Genomic DNA, 19,754 nt, shown 5'->3' on the forward strand with positions numbered 1-19,754 from the left:
TCGATGAATTTATTATTTAAAACTCATTTGTGCCATTTTTATTTTCTTTGCATAAACAAATCCTATAAATACAAAAATAACGTAAATAGCTCAAAATATAAGGAACTAACTAAGAAAAGACGAGTGAATTTGAAGTAAAAATATATATAAATATGATCCGATCAGTAGTTGTTTTAAATTCCTTCATATTTCTCATATCCTTTGCTTCCGCATCGCACTTTTGGTTACGTCACACTCACGTGACGGTCAGCACGCCTTGATTCTAGGATCGAGGTGTGTCAGTTTGGTATCAGAGCCTAGGTTGCAGTCCTGTATAAATTATCAATGCTCTAATGATCTTTTGATGTTTTCTGTCAGAATTATGCCGCCTCGTAGGGAATCACGTCATGCTTATGAGCCTAATTTCCCTGACATAACTCAATTAGGGGAAGCGATGGCCCATGCCTTTCAGAATGCAATCCGCCATCCTCCTCCTCCTCAGAGGACACCCTTGGAGACTATGTATAATATGAAATTGGATCGTTTCATGGGTAATTAAGGTCATGAAGGGGCAGAAAAGTGGCTAGACCATATTGAGATGACTTTTCAGGTGATGCAGAGTTATGGGAATTTTCCTACTAATAGATGGGTTGAGACCACTACTTGGTTTTTGGGACGAGAACCTGCAGCTTGGTGGAGAAATCAAACTCAGTTTATGTCCCCTGAGATGGCAGCTGATTGGGAAATATTCAAGGAGAATTTTAAGAAAAGATTTGTCCCTCCGGAGTACATTGATCGCAAGAAGCAGGAGTTCACTCGGTTGAAGCAAAAGAATATGTCGGCGCATGAGTACTATAGGAAGTTTACAAACTTGTCTCGTTATGATCCTGATACAGTTGGTAATCAGGTAGAGATGCTTCGCCGTTTTAAGCTGGGAACTAAGAGGAAATGGCGAACTTTTGCTAGCGCGCTTCCTTGCAACGATTATCATGAGTTTTTCGAGATTCTGGTTCGGATGGAGGATTCCGACAACCTTCCTAGTGACAGTAAGGATGATGAGGACAAGAATGATAGTCAGAAGAAAGATGATAAGGGCAAGGGTGTCTCCACTCAGGGACCCCATAAGATGCAGAATTTCAAGAAAAGTGAAGCGAGTTTGAGTTCTTCCAGTGGAGGATTTAGTGTCATAGGCCCGATGAGAGGTGGAAGATTTGCTGGCCGACCCAGATTTCAGAGACAAAGAGATTTTAGTGGTGCTGGTGGTTCTGGTGCTCCGTTATGCCGTTGTTGTAACTTTAGACATCATGGGGAGTGTAGGAGAAGTGGTAGTGGTGGTGCTTGCTACACCTGTGGACATATGGGACATAGGGTTGTTCAGTGTCCCCAGAGTCAATAGAAATCTCAGCAGTCTGCTGTGCCACCTCCAGCGCCGATTCAGCAGAACTTTGGATCAGGCAGTTATGATCAGACGGGTCGTGGTGGTGCTTACCACTATCAGGGTGATGCTGCTCCCTATGCTTCCGGACAGTATCAGTATTCCCAAGATCCTTATTCTCAGACTGGGTATTCCCAAGACCCTGGGGGTTATCCTTCTTATTTATCCATGCCTGCCAGTGGATCTCAATGGCATCAGGGAGGTCAGCCCCGACAGGGAGAGGTTGATGTTAGTGGTGCAGGATCATCTAGGCAGTTTAATCAGTCAGGTCAGGGACTTGCTTCTCAGGGACAAGGTAACCAAGGCAACAGAGGTCGTGGTGGACGACAGCAAGCTCAGGGACGTGTTAATCACATATCACTGCAAGATGCTCAGAACCATCCAGATTTGATCATGGGTACGTTAAATATTCTTGGTCATTTTTCTAGAGTTTTGATTGATTGTGGTGCGACACATTCTGTGATTTCTCATACGTTTGCTCAAATGACTCAACCTCACCCTTCACCTTTAGGATTTGATTTAGAGTTTGCCATGCCTAGAAGGGACAAATGTTATGTTGATAGTGTTTATCTTGGGTGTCCAGTGATGGTAGAGGATGTAGTTATGCTAGCTGATCTTATCCCGTTAGATATTGTGGATTTTGATGTGATTCTAGGGGCAGATTGGTTGCATTATAATCGTGCCCATATAGATTGTTATGGGAAATCTGTTACCTTTTATCGTCCTGGATTACCAGAGGTTACTTTTGTGGGTGAAAGAAGCGGGGTGAGACATGGAGTTATTTCTGCCATGAGAGCAAGGAAGTTATTATCGAAGGGTTGTCAAGGATACTTAGCATATGTGATGTTAAATGATGTTGTCCCTAACAGTGTAAAGGAAGTTGGGGTAGTCAAGCACTATCTTGATGTATTTCCAGATAATTTGCCGGGATTGCCTCCAGACAGAGATGTGGAATTTTCTATTGATTTGCTTCCAGGTACAGATCCTATATCTTTAACTCCATACAGAATGGCTCCAGCTGAACTGAGAGAGTTGAAAATTCAGTTACAAGAATTAATTGATAAAGGTTTCATTCAACCTAGTACTTCACCTTGGGGAGCTCCGGTATTATTTGTGAGAAAGAAAGATGGAACTCTGAGATTATGTATTGATTATAGGCAATTGAATCGGGTAACGATTAAAAACCGTTATCCATTGCCTCGCATCGATGATTTGTTTGATCAGCTGAAAGGTGCGTGTGTGTTCTCTAAGATTGATTTGAGATCTTGTTATTATCAGTTGAAGATTAAAGACGAAGATGTACCTAAGATGGCGTTCAAGACCCGTTACGGACATTATGAATTTCTGGTGATGCCATTTAGATTGACTAATGCACCTGCAGCTTTCATGAGGTTAATGAATGAGGTATTCCAGCAATATCTTGATAAATTTGTTATTGTTTTTATCGATGATATTCTGGTATACTCTAAGTCTAAAGCAGATCATATTCGACATCTTAACTTGGTATTAAAGAAATTGAGGGAGCATCGGTTGTATGCCAAGTTCAGTAAATGTCAGTTTTGGTTGAATGAAGTGGCATTTTTGGGGCATGTAGTATCGGCACAAGGAATTCAAGTAGATCCTCAAAAGATAGCAGCAGTGAAAAATTGGGAACAACCACGAACCGTCACTGAGGTACGGAGTTTTCTTGGTCTAGCAGGTTATTATCGACGGTTTGTTCAAGATTTTTCTATGATTGCTTTGCCATTAACGAAGTTAACTAGAAATGATGTTAAGTTCGAGTGGGATGAGAATTGTGAGCAAAGTTTCCAGCAATTGAAATATTGTCTCACTCATGCTCCAGTATTGGTACTTCCTGATGATAGCGGTAACTTTGAGATTTACAGTGATGCCTCTTTGAATGGTTTGGGATGTGTTTTGATGCAGCATAATAGAGTGATCGCCTATGCTTCTCGACAGTTGAAGATTCATGAAAGGAATTATCCTACTCACGATCTTGAATTGGCAGCCATTGTTTTTGCTTTGAAGATTTAGAGGCATTATCTCTATGGTGAGAAGTGTAAGATCTTCACAGATCATAAGAGTCTTCAGTATCTATTTACTCAGCATGATCTTAATCTTCGTCAGCGAAGGTGGATGGAATTGCTAAGTGATTATGATTGCACTATTGAGTATCATTCGGGTCGTGCTAATGTGGTAGCTGATGCACTGAGTAGGAAACCTCAAGGTCGCCTCAATGCTTTGTATGCTTGCCGTGTTCCTCTTCTTGCAGAATTGAAAGCTACTGGAGTAAAGTTAGAGTTAGAAGATCGAAGAGAAGCTTTTCTTGCTAGTTTCCAAGTCAGGCCAGTTTTGGTTGATCGTGTATTTGAAGCTCAGATGGTTGATGAAGAAATTCAAGAAATGATTCAATTGAGAAATGAAGGGAAAAAGAAAGACCTCAGGATTCGAGAATCAGATGGCATGCTTATGCAGGAGAACAGAATGTATGTGTCGAATAATGAGGAATTAAAGAAAGAAATTTTGGACGAAGCACATTGTTCAGCTTATGCGATGCACCCAGGAGGAACTAAGATGTATCATACCATTCGACCATTTTATTATTGGCCGGGTATGAAAAGGGAAATTGCAAAATATGTAAGTAGGTGTATTGTTTGTCAGCAAGTCAAAGCGGAAAGAAAGAAGCCTTTTGGGCGAATGCAACCATTTCCTATTCCTCAGTGAAAATGGGAAAATATAACTATGGATTTCGTGTATAAGCTCCCTCATACACGAAATGGATTTGATGGTGTTTGGGTGATTTTAGATCGGCTTACCAAGTCAGCACACTTCATTCCAGTGAGGGAAAAGTATCCCCTGAATAAATTGGCTAAGTTGTTCATCACGAAGATTGTGAAGTATCATGGAGTTCCAGTGAATATTATTTCTGATCGAGATCCAAGATTTACTTCTAAGTTTTGGGTAGCTTTTCAGGAAGCTCTTGATACGAAATTGCTTTACAGCACTGCTTATCATCCTCAAACTGATGGACAATCAGAGAGGACTATTCAGACGTTGGAGGATGTGTTGAGATCTTCAGTGTTACAGTTTGGTGACTCTTGGCATGACCGCCTAGACTTGATGGAATTTGCCTATAATAATAGTTTTCATTCGAGCATTGGTATGTCACCATTTGAGGCACTTTATGGTAGAGCTTGTCGTACGCCGTTGTGTTGGTCAGAGGTTGGCGAAAGAGTGTTAGAAGGCCCAGAGATTGTGGATGAGACTACTCAAAATATTCAAGTGATTAAGTCTAACCTGAAAGCGGCCCAGGATCGACAAAAGAGTTTAGCATAGTCATGCTACTGATCGAGTTTAAGATGTGGGTAATTTGGTATTCTTGAAATTGTCACCTTGGAGAGGTGTAGTGAGATTTGGAAAGAAAGGCAAATTAAGTCCTAGGTACATAGGACCTTATGAGATCACTGAGAGGGTCGGTGAAGTTGCTTACAGGTTAGAGTTGCCTCCGGAGTTATCTAAGGTACATAATGTGTTTCATGTCTCGATGCTTCGACATTATGTCTCAGATCCTTCACATGTGATTCCTCCTCAACCTTTGGAGATTAATCCGAATTTGACGTATGATGAGGAACCAGTGACTATCGTGGATTGGAAAGACAAGGTTCTAAGGAATAAGACAGTGAGCTTGGTGAAAGTATTGTGGAGGAACCATTCAGTAGAAGAAGCTACTTGGGAGACAGAAGATGGAATGAGAGAGATGTATCCAAGGTTATTTTATGGGTATTAAGCGGATTGTTTGGTCGTATGAATTTCGGGGACGAAATTCTATAAGGAGGGGAGATTGTCATAGCCCGTTCCGGATTTTTATATATCGAGGACGTGAAATGACGGAATTACCCTTGGCGGGTATTAAGGTATGTGTGTGTGTGACTTGTTGGACATATTACATTCATTCCTAAACTTTTGGAAAAATAGTTTTAGTGGGATTAAAAATTGGGTTGTAATTTATGTGGTTAGGGATTAAAGGAATTAGATTTTTTTAAATTGTTTTGGTTGGACCACACGGGGCATCTCCCCTTTTTTCCCCCGTGCTCTGTCTCTTCTCCGTTCAGTCTCTCTATCCCTCTCGAATTGTACGGACAAGGGTCAATACCCTCGAACTTTCACGAATCGACGCCAAAAAGGTATGGTTCTTCACCTCCTGAGTCGTTTGGTGCTAGTTTTAGGACGTGAAACCTTCGAAATCATGTGAAAACCGAACCCCCATTTTATGTCACTATTCATGCAATCGTAATATGTTGATTTTCAGGGAATTCTAAGCTTATAGTGAGCTTAGTGAGGTCCCAAGGAAGCTCGGAGTGCTTCGTTTGAAGGTTTTGGACGTCGAGATCACTGGGTTCGAATTTGGCCGGTTTTCTTGAAATTTCTCTAGTGAGATTTCGTAGTTTTTAGAGCCTTAAAGTAGTATAACGTGAAACTACATGCTTAGGGCTTCATTTTGATATAAAATACGAAGAAAATGGTTGAGAAACGATGGAGAACAAGGAGATTGAAAAATCTCCAGTTTTCCGACCACCGGAAAAACCAATCCGGCAAGCCGAGGTAGGAGACGCGCGTGGGGTGCGCGTGGGTCCGTGCCCCTCCCGGTGCGTGGGGGCGCGTGCAGCCTCAGAAAATTTTTCTAAAAATTTCTCGACGTCCATGACGTCAAGTAGGTCGATGTGGTATATTCATATACCCAAATTGAGCACCGTATGAGAAGTTATTTCGAATTGTCGGTTATGTGCTTAAATTAACGTTTTTATAGTTGTTTCGCATATAGGTGACACCTATCCCGAGGACAAGCGCATCCAGGGACGTCACGGGGGTTACGACCCATCGACTTACCAGTGAGTGGGCAGTTTTATTTTCAGTATATACCTATATACTATTGATTTTCCCAGAAATTGAATTTATATGAAAGTATGTTTTCAAATGACATGCATGCATATTATGAATTATATGAATTGATATTGATGCATATATATATATATATATATGTGAATTGGTGTTGTGGACACACATGTGAGTATCAGGTGAGTTTTATTCACCACACCGCACGCTCACCTTGGATCCAAGTAGGTGCATGTCGTACAGACCATGAGAGGGTTCCGACATGCTAGTCGTACAGATCACTAGAGGTGGTTCCGACTAATAGGTGACCTTAGATTATGCGCGCAGATGATTGATGAGAGAAGCACTAGAGCGTATCATTACACCATTCTTGTCGTACAGACTACTTCAGGTAGTTCCGACTTATGTGCAGAGTAGTGTCGTACAGGTCATCGTGGTGACTCCGGCTGGGTTGGATATTGAGCTATGGAATTAACCATACAGAACCAACTGCAGGGTCTCCGGTTGATTCATTATGTCACCTGTTATTTTGATGCATCCATGTTTTGTTATTGACATTTATGGCATGGCATATTCCTGGATTTGTGATAGATTGGTGATTTGTGACGTATGAGGTTTTATATACTATTATGTTATTTTCTGGAAAAGTATACAGGTTTTACAGTGAGGGATTAGAAATGTTTTAAATGAAATGTTTTGGAAAACTTTGGCTTTACTGACTCACTCAATTTTGTTTTTGCGCTCCTCCAGGTTCTAGTTAGCAGTTGGTGGCTCACGAGGTTTTCTTCGGCGTTCTGACAGACTTCCTACCTGTAGGACTCACCTGCGGGTGTTGTAATTTAATTATAGTCCTACTTGACTGCACCTAGTTTTTATGCTCTAAAATTATGTACTGCACACTTAAACTCACTCTAGCATGCTAGTTGGATATTATTGCTAGTAGTTGTTTTAAATTCCTTCATATTTCTCATATCCTTTGCTTCCGCATCGCACTTTTGGTTACGTCACACTCACGTGACGGCCAGCACGCCTTGATTCTAGGATCGGGGTGTGTCATGAACCCTTCATGAAAGTTGTAAAGCTTGTCACTATAAGTGAATAGTGATTGTATATTTTTTTTTTACATTTTTTACACTTCTACAATAATTATTATTAATTTTCCCCTCAAATACAAAACATTATTTATGAGGGTTTGAAGGGTTTTAAAAATCTAAACGATAATGTAAGTGTAATCATTATCTACTCGTAAAGGAATAATGATGAATCACAAGTGTTTATATATTCTTTCACATTTTTCATACTTGTATGTATGTCTTCTTAGTTCTTGCATATATAAATATTATACTAGTTTATTTTAATTTTGGACAACAACATGTTAAGTAAATTTTATCCTAGTAATGATAATAAGGAACTCTCACAATAAAAATAAATAATGACTAAAACGTTTTTTTTTAATTTATATAGAATAATAATACAAAACTATATATTTAATATAGAATATATTGTATATATTAATATGGCTATTATATTTTAAAATAAATCTTTTAGTAATTAAACTTTAAAATTATCAAAATATTTTTTTTCTTAAAATGTCGAAACGGGTTACCCACGCGTTACCCGCGTGTATATCCGTTATTAACGGATCATCCGATAATGACTCGATTAGTTATTGTGTTGACCCGAAACCCGTTATTTTCGTATTGTTTTCGTGTCGTGTCAAAAACTATTGGGTCTAAGTGAGAACACAGACAGTACACTATGTATTTTGATGTAAGTGATAGGAAATTTTATTTTTTAAGTTATTAACTTTTTAACACACATATCACATCATTTGTATAGTGACACATGATGTACCACCCCGTGTATTGGTCACATTGAAAAATCTCTCCAAAAAATGGTCGGTGAATTTGTTTCAACTATATGACATAGAGGGTCTGTCGTGCTAAACTAAGGCTAACAAAAGCAAGACGCATCCTAAGATTAATAAGGGTGCAAAGATAATGGAAATTAATAAACACACACTCATATTTAATTATGCTCGATAGTTTCGTTTAATTTATTGAATTTGATAGTTAAAAATACAAAAGTAATGTATGACAAGCTAAAAAAATATCTAAAAATCACATTTCAAAAATAATTTGTGGAGAATATACGAGTCTCGTTCTCCTAGACTTAAGGGTCTATATGAAAATTATGGTCACTTACTGTTCAATCTTAATTCAACAATGAAGGATAAAGTACAATAAAAATGTTAAACGACCACATACGGTTGGATTAAGATCGAACAATAGGTAACCACAATTTTCTTAGACCATGAGGTTTAAGAAAACAGGCCCGGAGAATAAATTTGATGCAACATCCCTCCATTTTCCGGCAGTTGCGAATATGTTAGACAACAAGACATAAGGCCCGGAACCACGAGGATTCAAATCTAATATATACTTTTGCAGCCAGCTCCCCTATTTCTACGTTTACGTGAACACTGCAAGCTACCACAAGAGAGCCCCGTATTCTGGAGTCTGCTTCTAATGGTATCTCTTGGATTGTGTTGCAAGCCTTCTCTAACTGACCTGCACAACACAAAATGCCAACCAAGCAAGCATAATGCTCCGATCTAGGAGCAATGCCGTATCTACAGACCATCGAGTCTTAAGAACTTCAAGCTCTCGTTCACTTTCCCTGCATGAGCACAAGCAGATAACAATCTAAGATATGTTAACCGTCTGGTTCTAAGCCACAGACCGCAATCCGGTTGAAGAAACCAAGAGCTTTCTCATAGAGACCATTCTGTGCAAAAGCAGCAATAATGGTGTTCCATGAACGAGCAACGAGGTCTGGAAGCTCAATTTGTTTGAAAGCTCACTCGGCATCAATGATCGCACCACATTTGCTGTACATGGTAATCAAAGCGTTATATAGGGAGAGGTTTGATTCAAATCCATGTTTAATAATGAGCAGAAGAGTTTGTCTTCCATTTTTAAGCGATGCAAGACTAGAACAGGCAGTAAGAACGGAAACAAGGGTCCACTTATCTGGATGCAGACCAATCTCAAGCTTTTGTGAGTGTAACTGGAGTGCTTCCTCTCCACCGCCATTTTGTGCATAGCCTGTAGATGAAAAGGCATGTCAGGGGACAAGTGATTAGGACAATGCTTTAGAAATCGACACAAACACAACAAACTAGTTAAGCTTTCGATAAACATTGAAGGTGAAAAGGAAAGCCTGCTAAATTAGGACAATGGTTTAGAAACTCGAAGAACATTTCCTGAGCAGTGAGCACATCAGACATGGAAGATGTTGACCTAATTGAAGTACTATGAGAAGTGCAAACAAATCAATGTCATATTAGGTAAGGATTGGAGCTGTAACGTTGTCACTTACATCACGAGTGCAAGTAGAATACCCTAGTAAGAAATTTCAAGGTTCCTCCAGATTGAAGAGTGAATTGCACTTGGCATACCTGTTATCCTTGCATTCCAAGAGACATGATCCTTGCACTGAATTTGATCAAATAAAGGTCTGGCATCTTCCATGTTTCCCTCCTTAAGAATAGACCGTGAGCATAGCTGTCATTGCGACTGCATTTTTCTCAGGCATCTGCCCGTACAATTCCCTTGCTTCATCAAACTTGCCGTTCTCCACATACCCACTAATCAGCACTGTCCAAGAAACGGCACTCTTGCGAGGCATGCGAGGCATGCGAGAAATTTTTCATTGTGACCGGAAAACGGATGATACACCACGTGTTTTCATATAAGTGGTGGAAAATTGTATTTTTTAAATTATTAACTTTTTAATACACATATCTCACCATTTGTATGGTGACACGTGATGTACAACCCCGTGTTCCGGTCACATTAAAAAATTTCTCGAGGCATGCAATCAAACAGGAGAATTTTTTAGTTGTGACTGGAACACGGACGGTACACCACGTGTTTTTATATAAGTGGTGAGAAATTTTATTTTTTAAGTTATTAACTTTTTAACACACATATTCCACCATTTATATAGCAACACGTAATGTATCATCCTGTGTGACGGTCACACTAAAAAATAAGGAAAACTAATGAAAATGGCTTGAAAACTTTGAGTTTTAACGATAAAGACAAAATAAAAGGTAAAGTGAATAGTACCAAGATTGACTTTTTAGTGTAAAAATGTGGTTTTTCGTTAAAGTGAACAGTACCGCGGGCTTTTCGTTAAAACTCCCTATAAGAAATAACATTGCCCCTCGGCATGTCTTCAAATATCCTACTAGCTTCCTCCAGCCGATCATATTTAACCCCAAAATCATAGCATTCCAAGAAGCAATATTTCTTTCCAACATCTGTTGGAAGTACTTGAAGGCCTCGTCGACCAGCTCATTGCTCTACAATTTTCTCATAGGGATATGTATGATCAAGTAAGGACTCAATAAGAACCCATGAAGGACAAACCGAAAGCTTTCATGTAATGTTTTAAATCCTTATCTTTTCATATTGGTAATAGACAAGTTAACGAGACATTCAATATAATATCATTTGGTAAATGCTTTTCACATATGACATATTACTGATATATAAAACGCAATATGAAGTAAATGGGAAACTTAACTTTTGGCGGAAAGTGTTAGAATCTAAAGGTGTTCGCCTAAGTAGGTTTAAGACAGAGTATGAAACAGATAGGGTAAGGATTAAAGATTAGGAAATACCAAAGAGTGAACATTTTCACTATCTTGGATATATATTGCAAAAGAATAGAAAATTGGATGAAAATCTCAACCACAAAATACAAGCTAGATGGATGAAGTGGAAGAGTGCATTGGATATGCTGTGCGGCCATCGTATAACGTTAAAATTTAAGAGAAAATTTTATAAGATGTCAATAAGGCCAATAATGCTTTATGACATAAAATGTTGGCCGATCAAGCATCAATACATGCAAACATTGAGTAGTAGAGGTGAAAATGATGCATTGGATGAGGGGCACACGAGAAAATACAAGATTAAAAACGAGAATATCCAAGATATCCAAGATAAAGTACGAGGCTACAATTGAAAATAAGATGAGAGAAAATCGATTATTATCGTTTAGACATGTAAAACGAAGACCTACAGAAACTCTGGTTAGAAATTGCAATTATGAGACAGGTCAAAGGAAAAGAGTAGAAAAACAAATAGGAAGATTTGGACAGAGACTTTAAGAACAGACATAGAATAATTAGAGTTAATGAAAAACTAGCACAAAACTGAACGCAGTGGCATTCTAAATTCATTCCCACTTAGAGCATCTCCAATGAAGTTCCTATATAGAGACAATCATCGTATAAAATGAGTATAAAACACATATAGGGACAAAATGAATTTCTAATGGGTCGGAAAGTGAGTCCTTAAAGTATAGGGACAACCACCATATAAAATAAGTATAAAACAAATACAAGGATAAAATGAATTTTCAATGGGTCGGAAAGTCAGTCCCTAAAGTATAGAGACTCACCAGATACTTAGTGCATGAACCCACATATAGAGATTGTGTAAGTATTGATATGGTGGACCCCTTAGACAATTAAAGTGGTAAAGCTGTCCCACCAAATTAAATGCAGTTGTGCATAGGGGTGGAAAAAAAGTACAGAAAATCTCAAACCATACCAAAATCGAACCGAAAATCCCGAAATTTTTTTATACCAAAACCAAACAGATCCCGAATTGTTCAGTATGGGATCAGTCTCACACTTTAAAATATTTCGGTGTTATAATCCCAAACCGAACTTTAAAGTTTAAACCCTATATATATATATATATATATATATATATATATATATATATATATATACACACGTTGGAATATGTATATGGCCTATTATATTATTAAATAACTCAAAGCACATGGGTGCTATATTGCTATCTACATAATTCAACATTCACTCTCTTTCTCTCTCTCTCTTTGTCACAGCCCGTCCCGAAATATTTATTTTCGACGACGTGAGATTACTTATTTACCCTTGGACGTTTTGTGTGGTTATGTGGATGAAGTTTTATTTGGACCAATTCAAAGCTTTTCCTAAGTTTTTGGAACACTTAGGACTTAAAGAGTTTGTTTTGTGTATTGGAAGACCAAGTAGGACCAACACACGCACACACTCAACCTTTCCCTCGTGCACTCTCTCCTCTCCCTTTCGATTTTTCTGCAACGTCCGTACAAATGTACAAAAAAATCTTGAACCCTCTCATTCAGACACGGATCGATGTCAAGAAGGTAAGATTTGAACTCCTTGCAAGCTTCTGAGTTCGTATATGCTATTTTTAGAACTTGAAAGCTGCAAAAACCCCAAGAACTCTAACCTCAGATTTCATGCACTGTTCATGCACTAATTAATGTGAGATTTTTAGGAGTTTTTAAGGACATAAGGAGCTTTGGATCATCCTCACGAAGCTCAGAGAAGAAAAACCAAATCATTTGGATGTCGGGAAATCAAGTTCGACGAGTTTTAAGTTTCGTCGGATTATCGAGCTTTCTCCAGCAAGTTTTCATGGATTTCAAGCCTTGAAATTGGTAAGGATGTGTTCTTCTAATTATAAACTTTAAATTGAGACCAATTTCATGAGTTTTGATTAAGAAATGGCTGAGATATAAGGATTTTAAGATTTTCCAGTTTCCGACGACGGCGACGGTTGTCGGAGTTCGAAGGTAGAAGATGACGGAATATTCCGTCAACTGTGATGGAATATTCCTAACGGTGACTAACGGCATTGGTTGATTTTAACGGAATATTCTTAACGGCCATTAGGCCTCAATTAAGGTTTGGCCGCGCATAGGGCCGTGCCTCCGCCGGCGTGTGGAGGCGCGTGGGTGGTCGAAATTTTTTTCTAAAAATATGAGAATGTTCGTGAGGTTGTGTAGATCACATTGGTATATTCAAATATCCTATTTGAGCATTGTATGAGAAGTTATTAGCTAGTATTGGTTATGTGCTTTAAATTAACGTTTCTATAGTCGTTTCGCATATAGGGGAGACTTATCCCGAGGACGAGCATAGTCAAGGGCGACTCGGGGGCTACGACCCTTCGACATACCAGTGGGTGGGCTTTTGGTTTTAAGTAAATATGTATATGCTAGGTATTTTTTCCCAGAAAATGCAATTAAATGAGTTATGACTTAAATTGCCATGCCAAATATTTTACATTTAGAATATGCATATGATGTTTGCTTATATATATAATTGTGGTGCTGAGGACGCTCAAGTAAGTCTCAGGTGAGTTTATGAATTGTTAATGTGAATAACAGTTGTGATTAATTGAGTAACATTGAGCTCATAAACCTGCACCCCGGTGTTAGTGATTTAGCGAGAGATAGGGCATAGGCATGTTTATAATGTCACCTCCCGCACCATATGCTCACTTTGGATCCAATTTAGGTGCACAGTCTTGTCGTGCAGACCATTATAGGTCGTTCCGACTCGTAGATGACTAGCGATTTATCGCACAGTTATAATGAGAATGTAGTAATGAGCATAATTATATTACACCCAGTCTTGTCGTGCAGACCATTATAGGTCGTTCCGACTCATAGATGACTAGCGATTTATCGCACAGTTATAATGAGAATGTAGTAATGAGCATAATTATATTACACCCAGTCTTGTCGTACAGACCATTACTGTGGTTCCGACTTGTGTGCAGTGTAGTGTCGTATGGGTCACTTGTAATGACTCCAGCTAGGTTAACTAATGAACTATGAATTCAGCCGTACAGACTTCTGCAGGGGTTCCGGCCAATATGTTATTTTCAATCAATTTATTTTCACCTGAGTTACTTATTCTGTTTTATATTTTGGCATGGCATATTTATGTTTATGACTATGTGAAGCATAAATTTATACATATATATATATATGTATGTATGTATAGTTATATTCCAATTCCTGGGAAAATTATACATGTTTTACTACGAGAGGTTAGAGCATTTAATAAATGAAATGGTTTTGAAAATCTTTATTTTTGCCCACTCACACTTTCTATTTTGCGCCCCTCCAGGTTTTAGGTAAGCTTATCCGTTGGTGGCTTGCGAGGATTGAACGAAGGTTCTGACAAAATATCACAATGTAAGACATCTTTGGGTGTCGTTTAAGTAGTACTTGTTTTTTGTACTGAACTTAGGCTACTTATGCTCTGATTGTGAATTCACTCGTATTCTAGCACTCCTCTTAGCTAGTACTCTTATGAATTGGTTTTTATTTATTCGTATTCTCTATTATCATTTGTTGATGCACAAAACCAGGAGGTCTTGGAACAATGTAAATCCGACCATGAATCTGCAAGAAAGTAAAGAACACAAGATGTATCGTGGTTCACCCCAATGTTTGGGCTACGTCCACACTGATGTTCATTACATTTCTCTGTATGAATGTATGGATTACAAGTTTCTCTGAGAGCTTTGTGGCTTGTATGTTTTAGGGGTATCCCCTGATCTGAGATCTGAGTCCCTTTTGTAAGGGGAGAGGAGTCCTCTTTTATAGAATAAGGGGCTCCTCCTTTTACATAATAATGAGCTAGGTAATGAGGCCCAAATGTTGAGGCCCAATGTGTTAAAGTCTGAGGCCCAATATATGTGGTACCAACAGTAATCCCCCAAGTCTTCAGTCAAGAGAGTCTTTTGGCTGGAAACTTAAAATTCAATCCATGTGTGGGCCGAAGTAACTAGATGTCGTCTAGAACTGAATACTCGATATGAGGCGGTGCTCAATGTGAAATGATGCTCAACTAGAAGTAGCACATGTTGCGAGGCTGCTCGGCTTGTGGCTTACGTTGCCATGGTTGGCTCGGCTTGTGGCGTTGAAGGTGAGGGAGTCCCTTTTATAGAATAAAGGCTCGCTCCTCAATAAATAAATGATGGGCTAGATTTGATGCTCGCGGCTAGGTAGTTGTTCAGCAGGTGGCGATGCTCTTTAATGATGGTGAGGGAGTCCCTTTTATAGAATAAGGGTTCGCTCCTCAATACATCAATGATGGGCTAAAGTTGATGCTCGCGGCGAGGTTGTTGCTCATCTGGCGACGATATTCTCTAATGGAGGTGAGAGAGTCCCTTTTATAGAATAAGAGTTGGCTCCTCAATACATAAATAATGGGTGCTCTCTAATGAAAGTGAGGGAGTCCCTTTTATAGAATAAGGGTTGGCTCCTCAATACATAATTAATGGGTGCTCTCTAATGAAAGTGAGAGAGTCTTTTTTATAGAATAAGGGCTCGCTCCTTAATACATATATGATGGGCTAAGTCCCCCAAGTATTTTTCATGAGGCCCAGTTGCGGAAGCCCAATATATGGTACATAGTGTAGTCCCCCAAGTCTTCAATCAATAGAGGTTGTTGGCTGGAGACTTCAAATTCAATCCATGTATGGGCCGAAGTGGCGGTTGTTCAGAGGCGGTCTTTGTATACCATGCACTGAAGCTTTGTAGGTGTAGCTTTGAAAGTGAAGCTTTGAAGCTGGAGCTTTTGTAAATGCAGCTTTGAAGTCGGAGCTTCGTAAATGAAGTTTTCGAAGCTGGAGCTCTGTAAATGAAGCTTTCGAAGCTGATTGACATGAGTGATGCTCATGAATGTTGACATGAGTGATGCTCATGAATGTTGACTTGAATGATGTTCATGAATGTTTATGTATGATTGACATGAGTGATGCTCATGAATGTTCCTATATGATTGACATGAGTGATGCTCATGTATAATTTTGGAGTACTTGACGTACTTTTAATCACCTGGTTGGTGATAATAGCAGCAGGTTGCTGAATAATTTTGGAGTACTGGGCGTACTTTTGATCACCTGGTTGGTGATAATAGCGGCAGGGTGCCGAATAAATTTGGAGTACTGGACGTATTCTTGATCACCTAGTTGGTGATAATTTTGGAGTATTGGGCGTACTTTTGATCACCTGGTTGGTGATAATAGCGGCAGGGTGCCGAATAATTTTGGAGTACTGGACGTACTTTTGATTACCTGGTTGGTGATAATAGCGGCAAGGTGCCGAATACATTTGGAGTACTAGACGTACTCTTGATTATCTGGTTAGTGATAATAATGGCAGGGTGCCGAATAAATTTGAAGTACTGGACATACTCTTTTGGGCATATGAGCCTTGGCCCTGCACATAACATTCCAACCCATTATTTTGGGCTTACCGTTTTTCTTTTTTTTATTACCCTCTGATGGGGTTATACAGATGTCTCCGAAAGATAAGAAAAACAAATCACATCATTAAAAAATAAATCCAACCCTCTGCTCAATGGGTCACACCCATAATTCCCTTTTCTGCATGTCATCACCATCGCATTTATGTCTGTTTCTTTTTATCTTTTTTTGCTTTATGCTTTGCTTTTGCTTTTGTTTCTGTTTCTTCTTTTCTCTTTTCTTTTCTGCTTTGCTTTTGCTTTTGTTTCTGTTTATTCTTTTCTGTTTTCTTTTTTTCTTTTTCTTTTTTTTTTTAAATATTCTCTCAACAACATCATAGTACAACCCACGTTTAGCCCATCCTCCTTTTTCTTTTTCTAACATCATGATTGTGTTCAACTTCGCTAGTTGTCTGGTTCGAAGGATCGCTTTCTGCAAGCTTCCCAATTGTTGAATGAGACTCCGATCAGATCACTGGTGAGTGCTTAACGGAAAGAGTTGAGCAATTGCCAGGAGATTGATGGAAGAACCCATCTGAGGTCAGTTGTGTTAATCTCCGTTGGCTGGCTGGTTTGAAGGATCGCTTTCTGCCGCCTATCTTTCCTTTTCAGCTTTTGCTACATCTTGAATGCTACCATTCTCCGCTGAGCAAATACCTCCAAGCTCTCACATCTTCAGAATCCGCAGTGCATGAGTTTTGAAACAGGAAACATCAAACCAGTATACCGGCAGCAGATTTTGTGGAATCACCATCGACACGAATCATGGAGCTTCCATCAGAGTAGAACTGATGAACAACATCAGGTTGCTTTTGAAGAATCTGATAATACTGGGTCACGAAGTAAGAACCTACCTAAACAGCACGAACATCTCCCGGATTAGAACTTGCCATTGCCTCCTCTCTCAGCAGAAAAGCATGCAGCGACGGAGAAAGACTTTTTCTTGTACTTTGCAAAACCCTAAATCGCAGTCGTCTCTGTCAACACTCTGATCGAACGTATATCCACACACAGAGAAAAGCAACTACAAATCTGAAACCCTAAACCCAAAGGTTTTAGGGCACCTCGGGATTCATCGTCGTCTTCTCTTACCGAGGACCGGAAGTAAACGAAAGCTCAAAAATGGCTTTGTATCTCCCAAAGGGCTCTGCTTCTGCTGCTTACTTCTGGCTTTTATAGCCACCAGCATAAAGTAAGGGAATGAGCTCCGGAAGATGAGCAGCGTCCCGTCCAGGTCGACGACGATTGACTCGTAGGACGTCGTTTCGCCCACATTGCAAGTCGCGATCAACGAGGAGCTCCGCCGTTGCTTCTACGACGACATGGTCTATCTCTCTCTCTCTTACTAGAAAGCAACACGTTTGTTCCGTTTGGTTAATTTTTAGAGTGAGGAGTGGCGTTTAGTCGCAAGTGAAGAAGGATGAGGTGACGTGGAGTTGGTTGCCAGAGATGGCACCAACATCACTACTAAAATTCAAAGTCTGCAAGGGAAGGATGAGTTGCGAGAGGGTGGCCGAGGAAAAGGAGACGAATGAGAGGTGGCGGTCGCGATTACTAGCATCCACCAGGTGGTTGTTGTCGGAGTCAGCGTGAGAAGTAAACAAATGGGAGCTCTTTTCGGATTTTCTAGAGAGAGAGAGTGGCTGATGAGAGAGAGAGAGAGAAAAATCTGCAAAGGTTTTTCTGGAACAGCCCAAGGATGGGGGTTCTGGGTTCTTCGGTTGTGCAGATTCACGATGGTGAGATGAAAAATTAAGAGAGAATCGACATAGCTTTTCATGTCGATTCCCACAGATGGCGCCAAATATTGATGCACAAAACCGGGAGGTCTTGGAACAACGTAAATCCGACCATGAATCTGCAAGAAAGTAAAGAACACAAGATGTATCGTGGTTCACCCCAATGTTTGGGCTACGTCCACACTGATGTTCATTGTATTTCTCTGTATGAATGTATGGATTACAAGTGTGAGGGGGAGTCCCCCAGAGAAAGAGAAAGTTTCTCTGTGAGCTTTGTGGCTTGTATGTTTTTGGGGTATCCCCTGATCTGAGATCTGAGTCCCTTTTGTGAGGGGGAGAAGTCCCCTTTTATAGAATAAGGGGCTCCTCATTTTACATAATAATGGGCTGGGTAATGGGCCCAATGTGTCAAATTCTGAGGCCCAATATATGTGGTACCAACATCATTATTGCTTTCGCATTGTGCACATGGTTACGTCACCCTTACGTGTCGGCCATCATGCCCTGATTCGGGTCGGGGTGTGTCACTCTCTTTCTCGAATTATCTCTATCTGCAACCCACAAAGGCAGAAGCCACCTTCCTTCAACTAAATCCAAACCATAGCCGACACATCCCTACTCACTCTTTCTCATTTCTCATCTTTGTCCCTTCACTCAGTCTCAGATTCTTTCTTTGTCACTCATCGAATTCGAAGCTCAGCATCCACCACCCTCAGTGTCTCACTTCAACAAACTCTCTCCATTCCGGCCACCACCACACCTCACGGCTTCATCCAGACTTTCGATTCTCTATGTGGGTTTCGAATAAGGTTAGGGTTTCGAATTGGGGGCTAGGGTCTCGAATTGGGGCTCAGCTTTCGAATAAGGTTAGGGTTTCAAATTGGGGGCTCGAATTGTGATGAACATATTTTAGTGGATGTTTTTGCAAAGAAAATTTATGTGAAATTATGTGGTTTATGGCTTAATTTCATTTACTTGGATGTTTGGATGGTCTATATTTTTATTCTCAAAGAAGTTAGCATCTTGGTTGGCTACAATGTTTTATGATGATTTGTTGTGTGATTGTTGCAAGTTTCATGCTTTAGTTTCTTTTGAGATGATTGAATTATGCAGATGCAATTAGTTTCTGCGGATTGAATTGGATTGGGAATTTGGGTGTCTTAAGTTCTGCAGATGCATATCATATACAATTGTAGCAGTCTGCCAACAATTTTGTGTGAATTTATTCGGGATTCCTGATTTGTCCCGAAATCTCGAAATTATTTTGGGATTCCCGAAAATTTGGTTTGGAATTGGTCTTGAAATTGGGATTCCCGAAAACTTCGGTTTGGGAATCGGGACAAGAATTTCGGTTTGGTATCCAATACCGAACCAAGCCTAGCTATGCAGCATGAACTCCATAAGGATTTTTGCATGAAGAATGGGAAATTTTGGACCTGGGGAATTCCCTAAGAATATCATTTTTAGTCAAATACTTATATAGGTTAAAGTATATAATTTATGGTTTAGAAAATATTTTAAATGTCTAGAGTAGAAGATTAAATTACTATTAATCGAAGCTGAAACATAA

At 39.6% G+C, this 19,754-nt stretch overlaps 1 protein-coding gene and 1 pseudogene across 1 annotated transcript; one reads left to right on the plus strand and one right to left on the minus strand.

The window, feature by feature from the left end:
• Positions 1 to 1,085: 1,085 nt before the first annotated feature.
• Positions 1,086 to 7,268, plus strand: LOC126628325 (uncharacterized). Its single transcript, XM_050297959.1, has 3 exons — positions 1,086 to 1,811; positions 6,237 to 6,303; positions 7,058 to 7,268. The coding sequence occupies exons 1-3, from the start codon at positions 1,583 to 1,585 to the stop codon at positions 7,062 to 7,064; spliced, it is 303 nt and encodes a 100-aa protein (XP_050153916.1). The 5' UTR covers positions 1,086 to 1,582; the 3' UTR covers positions 7,065 to 7,268.
• Positions 7,269 to 8,436: 1,168 nt separating this feature from the next.
• LOC126608383 (pentatricopeptide repeat-containing protein At4g02750-like) lies at positions 8,437 to 17,521 on the minus strand (annotated as a pseudogene).
• Between the last annotated feature and the right edge of the window lie 2,233 nt (positions 17,522 to 19,754).

This window comes from Malus sylvestris, chromosome 1, assembly GCF_916048215.2.
Source record: "Malus sylvestris chromosome 1, drMalSylv7.2, whole genome shotgun sequence".
NCBI lineage: Eukaryota > Viridiplantae > Streptophyta > Magnoliopsida > Rosales > Rosaceae > Malus > Malus sylvestris.